Source organism: Macaca thibetana, chromosome 1 (assembly GCF_024542745.1).
Source record: "Macaca thibetana thibetana isolate TM-01 chromosome 1, ASM2454274v1, whole genome shotgun sequence".
NCBI classification, from domain to species: domain Eukaryota; kingdom Metazoa; phylum Chordata; class Mammalia; order Primates; family Cercopithecidae; genus Macaca; species Macaca thibetana.
In genome coordinates, this window is record NC_065578.1 from 156232309 (window position 1) to 156249637 (window position 17329).

Here is a 17329-nt window from a genome sequence, read left to right on the forward strand (position 1 = left end):
AGTGTAGGTGGGCCTCATCCAATTTGCTGAAAGCCTAAATAGAATAAAAGCTCTGAGGCTGGGCACAGTGACTCATGCTTGTAATCCCTGCACTCTGGGAGGCTGAGATGGGAGGATCACTTGCACTCAGGAGTTCAAGACCAGTCTGGGCAACATGGTGAAACTCTATCTCTATAATAAATATAAAAAATTAGCCAGGTGTGGTGGTGTGAACCTATAGTCTCAGCTACCCAGGAGGCTGAGGTGGGAGAATCACCTGAACTGCTAGGAGGTCAAAGCTGCAGTGAGCTGTGATTGCACCACTGCATTCCACCATGGAGTGAGACCTTGTCTCCAGAACAAAAACAAAAACAACAAAACAACCCTGAGCAATGGAGAATTCACTCTCTGCCTGACTGTCTTCAAGCTGAGGTATCGGTTTTCTCCTGCCTTCAGACTTGTACTCACACTGGAACTTATAAAATTGGCCCTCCTGGTTATCAGGCCTTTATATTGAAACTAGAACTATGCCATTGGCTTTCCTGGGTCTCCAGCTTTCCAGCTGCAAATCTCAAGACATCTCAGCTTCTACAATCCATATATACTATTTGTTCTGTTTCTCTCGAGAACTCTGACTAAGACAGATTAATTTGTTAATTTCTGCAAAAAAAAAAAATATGCCAGTTGAGATTTTGATAGAGTATATTATATCTGTATTCACCATCATTTATGAAGCATATCTCCTCTGGTTATAGAACTTTAGGTTGACAGTACCTGTTTTTCTTTTTAGTTGTTTTTCCTCCCAGCAATTCAAAGATATCATTTCCTTATTTTATGGCTTTTCCTGTTTTTGTTGAGAAGACAGTTGCTAATCTTAGTCATTTGAAATTAGTTTTTCTTTTCTTCTGATTGTTTCTGAAATTATATTTTTGTCTTTAATTTTCAGTAGTTTTACTATAATGCGATTAGATGTGTTTTCTTTGTATTTTGATTGGCTGGGGTTGTAGAATTTTTAAAATCTGTGATCTTATACCTTTTATCAGCTTTTTAAATTTTCCAGTTATTATCTCTAGAAATATTGTTTTTGCCCCACTTTCTTTGCCTCTTTTTCAGGGAATTCAATTACATGTATATAGACTTCTTCACTGTGTTCCCTATTTTTTGTATGATTTTCTATATTTTCCATTTCTTTGCCTCTCTATTTTTTTTCTGGATATTTTCTGTCTTTATCTATATCTAATCTCTGTCAAGTTTCATCCATTGAATTCTAAATTTGTATTATCTTTTCAGTTCTAGAATTTCAAATAAGTTTTTTTATAGTTCCCAGTTCTCTGTTGAAATGGTCTTGCTTTTTATTCCCTTACATATATTTTTCATAGCTACTATAAAGCCTATATTTGATAACTCTATTATCCACACTCCCTGTATACCTATTTCTATTGTGTTTTTCTTTGAAAAATAACATTATTTTTTCCATTATTTTGTATCACATTATTTTGTCTCCTCATATATTGTCTTTGAATTCCAGATATTGCATATTAAAAATTATGAAAATAATGTTAAACTTGGATTAACATTATCTTCCTCTGAGATGGATTTACATTTGCTTCTGGAAGGAAGCTAGGGGTTTAGTAATCCCATATTACCTTGATCTAATCATAGACTGAGATGATTTAAAGCTGGTTTTCTGTTCCTGGTATAACTAGCCTATTTATGAATTACCATTTCTCCTGTTACCACCAGGTGGGTTTTTCTTATCTACTGCACAGATAAAGCCAATTCACCAAGACAGTGATATTGCAGCAGAGAAAGAGTTTAACAATCATAGGGCTAGATAGCCAAGCAAATGGATGGGAGGAATTATTGCTCAAATCAGCCTCCTCAAAAACTCAGAGGCTAGGGCTTTTCAAGGATATTTGGCAGGCAGGGGTCCAGGGAATGGAGAATGCTGATTGGTTGGGTCAGGGATGAAATCATAGGGGATCAAAGCCATCTTCTTATGCTGAGTCAGTTTCTGGGTGGGGGTCACAAGGCCAAATGGGCAAGTTTCTTGGTATGGGTTACTGGTTCAGGTGGACCATCAGCTGGTCCATCAAAATGCAGGGTCTGGATAATACCTCAAATACCAATCTTAGGTTTGACAACCATAATGTTATCTATAGGAGCAATCGGGGAGGTTACAAATTTTGTGACCTCTGGTTACATGACTCCTGAACTATAATTCTAACCTTATTGCTAATTTTAGTTTTGCACAGGTAATTTCAGTCCCTGAGCAAGGAGTGAGTTAGTTTCAGGAAGAGGGTATTATCACCTTTGTTTTAAAGTTAAACTGTAAACTAAATTCCTCCCATAGTTAGCTTGGCTTATGCCCAGAAATGGACAAGGGCAGCTTGAAGATTACAAGAAAGATGGAATTAGTTATGTCAGATTTATTTCACTGTCATAATTTTTCTATCAGATTTCTCTCGCTATCATAATTTTTGCAAAGGCAGTTTCACTCCTAGGTTGTAGCACTTTGAGATCCCAACTCAAAACCTGGAAAGGAGGTTACCAGAGCCTTCTTTAGCAGGCTGTGAGAAAAATACCTTTATTCACAGCCTCTCAGTCTTCCAAACTTACATTAATTTTTGTGAATTTAGATTACATCCCTAGGGGAAAAGCATCCCCCAACACTGGGCTCACTTCTGTGGGTTTTCATCTCCCAAACCTTGGCCCTATAGTTATGCCTGTCTTGTTACCTCTCTAATACTTTCAGATTTTTTTCATATTGTAATAGTATCTTCCTCTGAGGTGGATTTACATTTGCTTCTAGAAGAAAGCTAGGGGATTAGTAATTCCATATCACCTTGATCTAATCATAGATTGAGATGATCCAAAGCTGGTTTTCTTTTCTTTTCTTTTTCTTTTTCTTTTGAGATAGAGTCTTGCTTTGTTGCCCAGGCTGGAGTGCAGTGGCACAATGTTTGCTCACGGCAAACTCCACCTCCCAGTTCAAGAGACTCTCCTGCCTCATCATCCCAAGTAGCTGGAATTTCAGTTGTCCACCAGCACACCTGGCTAAGTTTTGTATTTTTAGTAGAGATGGGATTTTGCCATGTTGATCATGCGGGTCTCAAACCCCTGGTCTCCAGTGATCTGCCCACCTTGGCCTCCCAAAGTGCTGGAATTACAGGTGTAAGCCACTGCCCCGGCCCCAAAGCTGGTTTTCTGTCTCTGAAAAGAATTTTTCAGATTATTTCTGCATCCTTCTCAGTGAAAAGATTCATTTAAAGACCAGCAGCGGTTCCCTCCTTTATGTAAGACAAAGATGCAGCTACTTCCATATATTAACCATCTCCATAACAGCTCCAGAAATCACTGGTCTCTGCCATCGGTTGTAAAGATAGGCCCACTGTTCAGAGTATGGGAGGTTTGAATGAGAGAACCTAGACAAAGTGCTTGGTAAGTTGTTCCTTTTTTCTTTTCCTTTTCCAAGTTGTTGGAAAGAATACTTGGTACTTGTTGTAATGATCATGCTTCTCTCTTTGTTCCATCCTTTAGAAAGTTCAGAGCCAAATTTTAATCCTTCTACCAACTTATGATTCAGAACCTTATCATATATCCTTTGTGGAATGATCTTAGCACAATTTCATTATATTGTCTGTATTCCAAGTGTTTCATCTATTTGCCTTAACTCTTTTTGTATTGCATGTGTTCATATAAGTCTCTCTCAATCACTTTCATAGGAGATGGTACATAAAGAAGCAAATTAAATGATTTAAATAAAAGTATTTTGAACTACTATATGCTATAAATGTGATAGGGAATATTGATATTAGTTCAGGATTGAGCCACTTCCCTGGGCTAGCAGGACTTCAAAGTCTCTGTTTTCCCATGCCACTCACTGACATCAAATTGGACCTTAAAAGTCCAATCTAAGGAGCCATTTTTCAGAAAGCCTTCCCTGACCTCCCTGCATGAACGTCTTGCCTTAATCACATTGGGCCTTGTATTGCTGGACAGTGACTGCCCTACCACATACTGTCTTTATGCATTTGTAACATCTGCAATACCTAGAAAAGAAATTATCTTGAATTGAATTTTTCACAGCTTTACTGGGCAATAATTAGCATGCAATAAACTGCACATATTTAAAGTATACAGTTTGATAAGTTTCAACATATGTATACACCTATAAAACCTTCACCACCATCAAGATAATGCACATATCTAAGGCAATTAGTTAATTCACTTGTTAATGACATTAAGATTGTTTCAAATTGCTGACTTTTAAAAATAAAGCTGACATGAACATTCATGTATAAGTGTTTGTATGGACATATTCTGCCTTTTCTCTTGGATGAATATGTAGAAGTGGAATGGTTGGGTCATACAGTTATTTAAGAAACCACCAAACTGTTTTCCAAAGTGGTTGTGTTATTTTACATTCTTATCATCAGCACTATAAGACAATTTTAGTTGTAGAGGACTATGTGCTCGCAAACGAGGCGTTCCGGATAAGTCCCACTCTTGCAAACGAAGCAGGGCACTGGGGGCTTGTTTATGTGCAAACATCTTGAAAATCCAGAAAGTCAGGGAAAGGTCAGAAAAAACAACAATGTGTCTTGTGACTTGGCAACATTCCACAAACGACTGTATAAAATAAAGCAGAGCGCGCCATTCGAGGTGGCCACCATGTTTGTCTTGTCTTGTGTTGTCTTGTGTGTTCATTCCTTTGTTTAGGAAACACGCGGACCCCAACATTTAGTTCTTCCACAACCTCTCCAACACTTAGTGTGGTCATTCTTTATAATTGTAGCCATTCTAATAGGTGTGCTATCTTATTGTGGCTTTAATTTGCACTTACATACTGACAAATGATGTTGAGCATCCTTTCATGTGTTTTTTGGGGGAGGGGGGAGGTGGAGGCAGGCATTTGTTTATCTTTATTGATGTCCCAACTTTTTACTCATTTAGAAAATTGCATTGTTTTCTTGTGATTGAGTTCTGAGTATTCTTTACGTTTTCTGGACACAAGTTGTTTATCATATACAGGATTTATAAATGTTTTCTCCCTGACTATGGATTATCTTTTCATTTTCTTAGATGTCTTTTGAATAACAGAAATTTTTAACTTTGATGAGGTACAACTTATCAATTTGTTCTTTTATAGATTACACTTTTGCTGTCATATCTAAATAATTTTGACTAATCCAAAGTCACAAGGGTTTTCTTTGAGAAGTTGTATAGTTGTACATTTAGATCTAGGGTCCACTTTTAGTTAAGTTTTAATTATGAAGTGAGATATGAACCCAAGGGTTTTTGTTGTTGTTGTTGTTTGGTTTTGATTTTGGTTTTTGGGGGGTTTTTTTGTTTTTGTTTGTTGGTTTTTGTTTTGTTTTGTTTTGTTGCTCTTTGGCTACCCAACTACTATAGCACCATCTCTTTAAAAGACTATTTTATCTTAACCAAATTGCCATTGTACTCTGTTGAAAATCGATTGTCCATATATACATGGGTCTTTTCAAGACATTCTATTCTGTTTCATTGATCTATTTGTCTATCTTCTATCTTTACATCAATACTATACTGTCTGAATTGCCATAGCTTTATATAAATCTGAAATCAGGTAATATTAATCCTCCAACTTTTTTCTTTTTAAAAATTGTTCTGGCCATTTTTAATCTGTTTCATTTTATATTCATTTTAAAATTGGTTTATAAATTTTACCTAAAACAAAGCTTCTGGAATTTTTATTGTGAATGCCTTAAGTTTATATATCAAGTTGGGGAGAACATCTTAATAATGTTGAATCTTTTAACCCATTAATATGGTATATATTTATTATTTAGATCATCTTTAATTTCTCCCAGCAATGGTTTGCAGTTTCCAGTAGAGATCTTTTAAATCTTCTGTCCCTAATTTATCCCCAAGTATTTTCATTTTTTTATGCTATTATAATTAGTAATCTTTAAAAATTTCAAGTTCCAATAGTGTATTGTTGGTGTATGGAAATACAATTTGTTTTGGTATATTGATCTTGTATTCTGCAATTTCACTAAACTTTCTTATTTGTTCTAGTTGCTTTTGTTGTTGTTGTTGAGACTGGGTCTCCCTTTGTCACCAAAGCTGGAGTGCAGTGGTGGGAACACGGCACACTGCATCCTCGGCCTCCTGGGCCCAAGCAATCCTCCCACCTCAGCCTCCTGTGTAACTGGGACCACAGATGCTTGACACCACACCTAGCTAATTTTTTGTAGAGATGGGGCCTTACCCTGCTGCCCAGGCTGCCTCGAACTCCTGAGCTCAAGTGATCCTCCTGCCTTGACCTCTCAAAGTCCTGGGATTACAAGCATGAGCCATTGCACTTAGTTTGCTGCTTTTTCTAAATTCTACTGGTTATTTCTACCTAGATAATTATGTCATCTATGAATAAATACGTTCTTCATTTGTAATCTGGATAACATTTAGTTCTTATTGAATTGAACTGAGGTTTACTGGACGTGGAAGTACAGGGACTTGAATTTTTTTTTTTTCCTGAGGCTTACTCTGTCACCCAGTCAGGAGTATAGTGCAGGATCAAGGTTAAGTACAGCCTTAATCTCCCAGGCTCAAGAGATCTTCTCTCCTAATTTTATTTTATTTATTTATATATTTTTTTCTTTTGTAGAGGCAAAGTCTCACTATGTTGCCCAGACTGGTCTCAAACTCCTGGCTCAAGCAATCCACCCCCTTCATCCTCCCAAAGTGCTGGGATTACAGGCATGCGCCACCATGCCCAGCCAGGAACGGAATTTTATTGCTAACTCGGCCATAACTCACTGTATAACCTTTGGCAAATCACTTTTCCTCTCTGGACCCTCGAAAATGATCTGCGTATTCTCCATGTAGATCTGCATATTCTCTATGACCGTTCTCTCCCACTTCTAACATTCTATAAGACTAAGAGTGTACACAGAAAGGTGTGAGCACTCTTACAATTCATGGCTTCCTGCCTCCAGGCCTCTGAGTCCTACTCTCTTCCCGTTAAGTGATTGACTCACTGTGCTCCTGAGAGTTGAATTGAACTGGCAAAGTCACTTTTTTTGTTCCCAATCTCCCAGTGAAATAAGGGAGTGGCTATATTCAGTCATTCTTTTACCATTTATTGTACTGCCTCTCGTGAACAAGGCCCAGTTTGCAGAGCAGGGTTGATTATCTGTTTTCTAACAAAAGCCAAAGGCCTTTAACTCATGAAAAAATTAGCTAACAGCCATTTACAAATAAAAAGCAATTACATTTGATATATTTTTTAAAAACACTTTCCATTATCTTGCTTTCAGATTCAGTCTTTATTAATAATGTAGTATTATACTGTGCTGAGATGGGGTAGGGTGTGGCAGGCTAAAAAGCTAAAAAGACAACATAGTTCTATCACCAGGAACTTAAGAGTCCAGCGAGGAAATGGTTCATTTGTTCTCCGTCCATATGGAGAGGGACAGGCAGACAAAGTTACAGTGGAGTATGTTAGAAAAGACCTGAATCTTCACAAATAGGGAATCTGAGCAACCCCAAGCCATGGTGGAAATGAGGGATACAGTAGACTTTTTAAAGTCTTTTTGGTCATCTGGGCATGGACCTCATTCCTAAGTTTGGGATGTCTCTCCTTTTGAGAAAGAGCCTGTCTCTCATCAGAGGAAGCTTGTCCAGCCTTCTTGTCATCCAGAGTACATGACCTCACCTCAGCCTGTGCAATCAGATGCATTCATCGAACTCTGAATCCAAAGCTGTGATACAGATACGATGCAGGTTCCTTTTCGCCAATGGAAGGCAGTGGTGGCAGCAGCTACATCTGGTTCCCTGAGACAGTGGTAACACATCTAGTTTCTAGAACCCAGAATCATCTGTCCCAACCCTGTCATTTTACAAATGCAGTGTGGAAATAATTGAAAATCACCCAAATGAGAACAAGCAAAGTCTGTTTATTCAGAGCTTCCTCTAGCGAGGGAGTCAGCTATCATCACCTGCATTTTGGCAGAGATGTCAAGGCAGACAGAGGAGTAGGAAAGTTTTAAAGCTGGATGAAGAAAAGCTTCAGGTATCCCCTGACTGGAGGCTGTTTGCATGGAGAAGTTGTAGGCATGCTGACTAGAAGTGAACATCCTATGTGATTGGGGTTTATATATTTTACTCTCTCTGGCCGATCCTAAGTTGAAAGCAGGGACAAAAATCAGGGAAGCTGTCAATTATTAATCAAGTCCTGCCCATTTGGGGGCAATTGTTAAAGGTGTTATTGCTTCCAGGGCTCATTGCTGGTGACAGTGATCTTACTTCCTGCGAGTCTGACATAGTGAGAGCAGGCTGGCTTCCTAGACTGGTTACTGTAGATAATGGATTGGTTTCCTGGGCTGATTGTTGCAGATTGTGCGTCAGAGTTCTATTTTTAGATATGGCCTGGCCACTATCTGTTTGTATATTCAGTCTCTCAGCAGAATATGTACTCCTTCCAGAGAAGGGGAGTGGCCTATCTAAGGTCTAACCGCTAATATTAACCAGAGCTGACAGGTCAACCTGAGATTTAACATGTTTATCTTGTCATCTCCAAAGGAATTTATGCTCTGCTTGTTGAAGAAACAAGATTTGAACCCATAGAGAAACAAAATTCAGCACAGATGTCACAGAGGTAAGTTGCACCAGGAAGTTAATTGTTAGTGCTGTAGCTTGGTAGGAAGCCTCGTCATTTGCCTCTGATAATGGCCAAAGCTGCTACTGGTCAGGGACTTTCTATGTACTGGGCATTCTACCCATCCAGCAGAGTCAGGGGGTTAAAAGCATAGCTCTCCATTCTTCCCACCTGCATTCATATTTTATCTCCACCATTGGTAGTTAGTGAACTTGAACATGATATTTTACCTCTCATCTTCAATTTCCTCATCTGTAAAATGGGAATGATAATGGAAATATCTCATCATGCTCTTGTGCAAATTAGATGGGTGGATATTTGTAACACACTTAGAATACTTACATTATAAGTACTGGTACAAATTAGCTATTGCAATCTCATTTAGTCCTCATATCCATTCAGTCTGGCAAGTAATATCCCCACCTTGCAGATAGTGAGAGTCAAAGTCAGAATGTTTACTCATGTCTCTAAGAAACAAAAGCTCATTATTCCTTTCTGCTGTGCTTCTGAATACAAGATGCCATTGCTGGGAAAAAGGACAAGAAAGTCCAAAAGTATGTAGGGCTGTAGTATCAGACCACCCACATTCATATCTTGGTTCTGACTTCTATTAGCTGTAAAACCTTGCACAAATTACTTACCACTTGTGAGCACACTGTCATTTGCAAACTGGTAATAAGATTAGTTGTTTTAATAAGACTAGGGTTGTTTTAAGGATTAAATAATGTACTATATGTGAAGTTTCCATTACAATGCCTGGCACATGCTAAGTGCTTAATACTTGACAATAATCGTTTTGGTTATTGTAATCAGAAGTGACTACCATAAACCATTCTTCAGCGTTTGTCCTCAATGGTCCCATCTTCGTGCAGTTTTCCCTTAACCTCCAGTCTAGTTTGATGTCTCCATTGTTGAATTCCTCATTATTCAACATTGTTGAGTTCCCTTATGTAGTGCTACAGTAAGTCAAAGAGAAGAGACAAATGACTCAGAGGAGAAGATGGGTTCTGCAGGGAAAAGGAATAGACAGGCAAAGAGGTAACAAGTCAGTGGCAACATACTGACATGGAGTCCCCAAAGACCAAGGCTTCCTATCCTCCAGACTTTCAGAGAGTCAAAAATGCTTCCTGAGGCTGGGCATGGTGTCTTCAGTCCTGTAATCTCAGCATTTTGAGGAGGCCGAGGCAGGTGGATCGCTTGAGCTCAGGAATTCGAGACCAGCCAGAGCAATGGGCTGTCTCCACAAAAAATACAAAATTGGCTGGGTGTGGTGGTATGCACTTCTAATCCCAGCTACTCGAGAGGCTGAGGTGGGAAGATTTGTTGAGCTTAGGAGTTCAAGACCAGCATGAGCAACAGAGCAAGAACTGTCTCAAAAACAAACAAACAAACAAAAACAGGTTTCCTAGGAAGCAAATAGAGTAGCTGTGTCTTTAGCTCTGTGGTCAAACTCAGACATGGCCATCCGGGAGACACCACATCCTTAGCAGATGAAAGCAGCTTCCTCCTTGCCATGTAGCATCCCTTGGAGGTGATGCTACATGTGTTCTAATTTTAGCACTGAGTTCCATGCAGTTGACCTCTCAACTCTGTTTCTTCAGAGTTGAAGCCGAGTTGTTTATCAGATTGGTCAGAGAGAATCAGGAAACATGCAACTGAAAAATCTGATAGATAACGAGTGAAAAGGGTAAAAACCTGATCAAAAACGGGCAACAATAGTGGGGAGTAAGAACTTAACAAAAGCAAGGGAGTAAATCAACGGAACATAAAAGACCACCTCTTCCGTCACCCTGTAAAGTAGATATTACCATTCTGTTTCCCAAAGGAAGAAACTAAGTGCAAATAAAGTTCAGTTTTGCCCCCACAAATTGCTCAGGTAATGAGAGCTGAGTCATGATTTGAACCCATCACAAAAGATCTGGAAAAAATAAGTGTAAATGTTAAAAGGTGGTTGTCTGCGGGTGGTGAGATTATGGCGATTTTAATTTTCTTCTTTATATTTCTGTTTTCTTCCAAAATTTTTTTCTGTTGGGCAGTTGTTACTTGTATAATGAGAGTTATTAAAAGTTAAAGTCATTGAATCTATATCAGGGCCCGGACTAAGAACAGGGAGTAGAAATTAAAGCAGTAAGGAGAGTTATCTTTAGGACCCAGGGAATCAGCCTGAGACTGTTGTTTCTGAGACTGAGAAAACTAAGCACCTAAACTGGGGGTGCACTTCAGAGTGAGGTGGGGGAAGAAGGAAGGAACCAGGCCAGGCCAGAACTCTGGCTTCTCGATGTCCAGGGACACTTAACCGGAAGTGGGCCTGGAAAGAAAACACTGACATAATAGTTGGACACAAAGATAAGGACTTGATCTGGTAACAACCTAAACTCTGAGGCTCGACAGAATCCAAAATGGGAGGGCCCCAAAAGGGGGCTCATACACCCTGGGCAAGACTCTAGACCTACACTTTGTACCTGTGTGTTTTTAACCTTTATAATAGAGCCTCATGCCCGTTGTAATTTGTGTTGCAAGAGTATGGGGTGAGAAAGAAAACAGAGGTATAGAGAGGTCAGTGCTCCAAGCTAATGAGGTGAAAGCAGAGATGGCTGAAGCCCTTCACTGTCACAGTCGTTTTGAGAGGAGGGCAGTCATGGGGTCAGAGCAGTGTGAATTAGGAGACAGAGCTGAGGACGAAATCTGCAGGAGAGGGAAGGTTCCTACATCTTCTTCCTCAAAGGAGCAAGAGGACCTGGGGTGAAATGAGATTCAAACTTACCCTCAACATGGTCTCTGCTCTTGAAACATTTGCAAACTCCAAACAGATGTTATGCAAAGAAAACTTTATTGGTAGAAATACATGCTGGCCATGCAGGATTCCTGGCTGGAAGATATACAATTATGGGACTGGGGAGTCTACTGGGGATGGTCAGTAATTGTAAGGTAGATGTGCAATTCCACATCAAAACTTATTCCACGACCCATCCTGAGAAGTCATTGGTTCAATTTCAAATATCTCACACAGCATCAGCAATAAGTAAATATGTCCTTAACTGAATACAAATGAATAACCCTCCTAGCCACTCTTCTAGAATTTACAAGTTTTTGTTTTACTGTATAAAAATACATCACCTGCTCTAGTCAGGTTATAAATATAATCTGTGAATTTTTTTAAAGTCTCATGCCCAAGTACAAAAATAAATACATTAAATAGCAAAAAATAAATAAATATATTAACTAATAAATATATCCAATAGTAGAAAGATATTACAAAAATCTTATACAAGTATGGTCTCAATTAAGATGGGGGATGCATAAAGATAATCACAAAAGGAGACAATACACAAATAAGATACACTGTGACCAGTACTAGACTAATACAGTAAAGCGATGGTGGTTTGGGGTCATGCCTCTGCAGGTATTGAGGACTGGAGCTCTTGACCTCGAATACTCTTAGCAGCATCATCACTTTCCTCCTATTCTGTCTCCTCCATCCATTGCAGAAGAATGTCTAGTTCCCCCAAAGCCTTCACAACTGCTGCCTGAGGCTCCAGCTGAAAGAGATACACACCCATGTTGTTAGCAACTCATGAGACAACATTTGCTCCACGGTTAATTCTCTCTTTTATGTATAGGTCTGCTGACAATTGTGAGCAGAGCATTCTTTTCAAGATGAAGCCCTTGAAGAAGTTATAGAATCTCAAGATCTCACACAAGGAAGGGAAATCATTGAGCTCATCACCCTGGTCTTATGTACAGAAACTGAGGTGCAAAGGGATAGAGAAGCAAAACTGCTACCTAAGACTCTTGTATCACAGAGATCAAAGTAATCAAGCTATTTTCTTTAAGAAATGTGTGCGTGTGTGCACCTGTGTGTTTGTGTGTGTGTGTGTAGGGGTTGCCTACTGTGCATACATCAGTTGAACTGATATTGATTATGCCAATCACCTGGCTGATGGTTAGAGATGAAAAGGTGAATGGCACAATCCCTATCCACAGTTGAGTGAGATTGGCAAAAACAGGCAACTAAAATGTAGTGTGGTGAATAAAGGGATGAAATTCCCACAGGATGATGTGGGAGGCCTCTAACTCTGAGAGAAGGAGCCAACACCTTCCTGAAAGTGATGCCCAGGCTGAGTCTTTAAGGATGAGTAGGATTTAGTCAGTGAGGAGTGAATTCCAGGCCTTCCTGGCAGACATGAGAAGGTGGGAAGGTGAGAAATTGAATGGCATGGGTGTGTGTGAAATTGTGAGGTTTCAAAGGTACGTACAAGTGTGTGAACATCGAAAAACTATTGCCTCTGGTTTGTGCAGCTAAAAGATCCAAATGTCACTGTAGTGGCTTCTGGAATCATGGCCATTCCCTTTCCATTTCCAGAGCATCACCCAGAGAGGGTACTCTTCTAGAGCCTGGATGGGTGTCCCCTGGGTTAAAGCAAGGGCTGGGCATCATGATTTCAGAGGGCTATGAACCTGAAGGCTACAGGATGTCTAAGAGGTGTCTGCAATATCCATCCCACCCACCTATGATCTCAGTTCTTAAAACACACCCATCCCAATCAATGCCAAAATTGCACATACCTCTTCAAAGTGACTCAGAATCTGGCCGTATTTCTTCATTGCTTCCTCCCCACAATGGCATGTCATGTGGGCATGCTGGGAAGGACCCAAAGAATAATAGATTATATTACAGATTCTGATTTTTTGCCCTTGCCATTGACATGAAGCAGGTAGAAATTATACTCTTTCACCCACAACCCTGAGGATGCTTATTCCTATAGAGAAGCTCTTTCAGACCTCACATTTGGAATCATTAAGTTCATCATCAGCTAGGAGAGGAAGCTACCTTTTAGGCTCAAACATGGAACTCATTGCTTCTTTTTTAGAAACAGGCAGGCAGTGCTGAAGGCATTTGCCGTTCCCGTACCCCATCTGGCCTCCCCACAACCCCCAGCTGTACTCTAGGAGCTCTATCCCAGAGCTCTTTGAGTCCCCATGAAGGAAAAAAAGAAATTTGAATTCCTAGGTCAAGTTCAATGGTCTATTAATTGACTGCCTAGACAGAGGATGCACTAATATACTGTAGAATACCTCACCTACAGGAAAAGTATAATTTCAAAGATAATAGAGTTATCATTAATATCAAGTAGCACCTTATAGTTCTTTAGACTTTGCAAAGAGTACTTTTTGTCCAGAGCATATACCCAAAAGTCAATAAAACTGAGTTATTATAACCTATATTATAACCTGTGTTATAACCTCAACACAGATTATTAGAATTTTTGGACTCAGTTTCTCCCTCCATTAAATGGAGGCAGGAAAGAGAGTTTAGTTGCTAAGCCATTGAAGCTGTGTGCTGAGAGGCATCCTGTTACCCAAGATCCACACTCACACAGAGCCGGAGGTCCTTCTTGATGGTAAGAAAGGAATTGGCGAGGCTGCTGATCTTCCGGAGAGTATAATGGTCAGGGGTCTGGTAGTTTTTAAATACTCTGTCCAGATAGAGTCGTAGCAAATGGCGTAGAAGACAGCACTGATCCGCAGGCTGCAAAAAAAAAAACACAGGTGTGCTGGTGAGGGGAAAGGGGAGAGCAGAGACAAGACCAGGGTGATGGAGATGCTCCCACTCCACACCTCCTCCCAGAGTTGGTCTGGGCCAAGCGCATACCTTTGTGTCTTGCAAAGACTCAGTCCGCCTTAAGATTCTGATGTCAATGTTTCCATCTTTGGCTTGCTAAACAAAAGAAGACAAAGTGAACAAGGATGAGTCAGTGACTGCTGCCAGGGTCTTCAATATCAAGACTTCTCATCCACTGCTTGCCAAGAACTAGTGGGAGGTGTCCTTTCCCAAAACATTTTACATATTTGAACTACAGTTATTTCTTGGGAATACACCCACACCCCCCCCCCCGCCCCCCCCCCCCCCCCCCCCGCCGGGTAAGGAGTCCCCAGCCTGCCTCTTTTCATGATTACACTGTCAGGACTGCCAGGAAAGAGAAACGGACAAGGAAGGAAGAGGCTTCCAGGAGAGGTAGATACCCGCTTACGTACCACACTGCCCCGTATCTCAGAAAATCCATTTTGTATTTCCTGAAGGTTTGTGGCGATCACACAGCTTCCCAAATTGAGTGTCTTCAGTCCAGTGGAAGGAGTCCATAGGAGATAAAACGCAGCAGAGAGAAGGCTGAAGGCAAGACTAGAGGCTTTCATCTTATGCTTGAATTCTGGAGACCACAGGAGCTAGGAATTCAAAGAGAGCATGACTTACTGATTTCCCCTCCTCCAAGTGTCCACGGGGTGGAGGGTAGGGGGACAGGGGAACAGAACAGCCTTATCTGGCCTCAAGCAGTGTGGCCCATCCACGTAACTTACTAAGAAAAACTGCCGAGCCTCCCGTGAAGAGAAGCTTTCAGATCTGAGTTCAGAGTCTGAGTGCAAGTTGGTGCCACAGGTCGTGGCTCCTTTATTCTGTCCCCATCCTGGCTCCGCCGTTAGTGCCCAGCAGGTAAGGCCTGGAACAGCAGGCACTTGCAGTGACTAGACAGAGGATGACATTTCAGGGGAAAGGTCAAAACTTGTTTTAGGGGATTGACGCATATAGCCTCCCCTTCCGGAATGCCAACGTAGCTCACCCTTCTGGTCCCCTCAGACCTACAGGGGAACTGGGGAGAAACGGAATCTCACTGAAGCTGTGGCTGCGCCATGGAAAACACCTGGGGGGAAATTGTCTGGATTTTATGGCCACCCACAGGGCAAATAAACTGAGCTCTCTTTGGCATTTGTCTGAGATCAGATAGGTTATTTGAGAATAACAGATTCGCTTAAGCCCCAGAGGCAAATAGAAAGTCAATGATTTCATAACAAGCCTACTGCCAGGGAAAGGCAAGACGTGGATGGGCAATCAGCCTGATTCCACCTAACCCTCAAGTGTCTGGGACTCTACAGCATCCTCTGAAGGAGGACTGTAGTCAGGCACTCCTGGGTGGATTCGAGAGTACATCCTTTCCTGGCCCTGCAACTCAGGTCCTAGACCAAGCAAATGGTCCCAAAAGTCAGAGAAGAAAGGCAATGACGGAACTCTTTATTCTTGTGTGAGGCTCCTCAGTAAGAGAGCAGGTTAGGGTGTTTGCTGAATTTTAAGATAAAATGATAATGGGCTGGGGTTAGGGTAAAACAATTGAGGCACTCATTTTGGGTGCAAAATTTAAAGGAGCACTAAAAAACCTCAGTAATCAAGGTAAAAATGTTTTAATGCAATATCAAAATGAATTTAAAAGTTTATGAGGAACAAAATATCAAAATTTTAAATAAAGACAAAATTCGACTGTGCCATGCTGAGCAATATTGAAGCAAAAGGAAAAATATGTACCGCTATTCACATGTTTTCATGTTTCATTCTTAATGGTTAACTTTGTTTCTCAAAAGTATATAATGAAAATATTATTGATGAGTTTCTTTCCCTTAAAACCAGGACAGTAAAATTATAATAAATTTTGTTTGGGGCATAAATAAAATATTTAAACTTAAAGTCATGAGTTGTAATAAACCTACTTTTTAATTTTTCAATTTTTTCAACTACTTTAATATTTTTGAAAGAAATAACATACATAAAATGTATAAAGACATATATATACATACACATTATATATATATATGTATGTACACATCCATATATATATGACTGGCTCCATAGCTTGGCACAGCACTGATAATCATTATCACTTACTGAATTTTTCCTATGTGCCAGGCAATATGCTAGACATTTTTTACATTTGTGACCACTCGAGATACTGTCAAATGTAGGAAAAGGAAAAAAGCGAACCAAACCCAAAAGAATCAGAGAGAACTCTGTGTTTGGAGACAAGAGAGCTGGGTCCAAATAAATCCTTGCTTTACTAGTTCCCATTGATGTGGGTCATTCCAGTTTACCCAGGACTGAGGTTGGGGGGTGGGGAGTGGTTCCTGAGATACAGAAATTTCAGTTTTAAAACTGGAAAAGCCACAGGTAAACTGAATGAGTTGGCCACCCTACCTCTGTGTGATCTTGGACAAGTCAGCTCACCTCTGAGTTTCATTTTCTTAACCCCAAAATGGTGATAATTAAACTTAACCCAGAAATTGTTTTGACATTTAAATAAAATAATCTATGATTTATACACTTAGTACAGAGTAAGTGATCAATTCATTTTAAGTAGAGATCGATATTAGTTGTCTTGAACTAACAATTTGATGAGCATTTAATGAGCACCCACTGTCTTGAATGTTGTGCTAGGTACTGAAGTACAAAGATAAACATGATGATTATTTGTCCTCAAAGAGATTTTGTCCTCATGGAAAATGGTCCTTTAGATGTAACCTTGAACAAACCTGGGTAAATGATTGGGAGAAGTAGGTGATCCCCAGAACAATGTGAGCAGTGTCAGTAGAGGGTAAGGTCTCTTACCTGAGCTCAGGAAGGGCTGCTGCTTCTGGTCTCCTAGAAGCCTGTTTCAAGTTGAAAGGCTTCCAATTGTTTGTATCTATATATATATATGTCACATGAAGGAAGTGAGCTCAGGCAGGTGAGGGCTGGAACTCCCTTGGAATTTCTCTGGTGGCATTGCTCTTCCTTAAGCGCTGCAGCAGCTTAATTGCAGGAGAGATTACCCCAACACCTTCCTCCTGGAAGAAGCACTGCCTGAGGGGATTACTGGTTGTACTGTGGATAAAGTATGTGCCTCCTTC

The 17329-nt window shown here is 40.2% G+C and overlaps 1 protein-coding gene across 4 annotated transcripts; it reads right to left on the bottom strand.

The window, feature by feature from the left end:
* Nucleotides 1–11434: 11434 nt before the first annotated feature.
* Nucleotides 11435–17329, bottom strand: IL20 (interleukin 20). Of its 4 annotated transcripts, XM_050785973.1 has the most exons (8): nt 17049–17329; nt 15238–15318; nt 14978–15117; nt 14657–14845; nt 14274–14339; nt 13998–14150; nt 13187–13261; nt 11435–12159 (listed from the first exon to the last, which is right to left on the bottom strand). In XM_050785973.1, the coding sequence occupies exons 4-8, from the start codon at nt 14813–14815 to the stop codon at nt 12082–12084; spliced, it is 531 nt and encodes a 176-aa protein (XP_050641930.1). In that variant the 5' UTR covers nt 14816–14845; nt 14978–15117; nt 15238–15318; nt 17049–17329; the 3' UTR covers nt 11435–12081. The 4 variants fall into 4 exon arrangements, with proteins under 4 accessions (XP_050641930.1, XP_050642563.1, XP_050643321.1 ...); XM_050786606.1 differs by lacking the exon at nt 15238–15318; XM_050785245.1 differs by lacking the exons at nt 14978–15117; nt 15238–15318 and having other exon boundaries at nt 11988–12159.

What these genes read in the sequence shown, in the direction of transcription:
- IL20 (XM_050786606.1), bottom strand. Translation starts at nt 14,815, where the DNA reads ATGAAAGCCTCTAGTCTTGCCTTCAGCCTTCTCTCTGCTGCGTTTTAT. An exon ending in CTGAGATACGGGGCAGTGTG is followed by an intron (nt 14,340 to 14,656) that starts GTACGTAAGCGG and finishes TCTTTTGTTTAG; the next exon opens with CAAGCCAAAGATGGAAACAT. An exon ending in TTCTGAGTCACTTTGAAGAG is followed by an intron (nt 12,160 to 13,186) that starts GTATGTGCAATT and finishes TATCTCTTTCAG; the next exon opens with CTGGAGCCTCAGGCAGCAGT.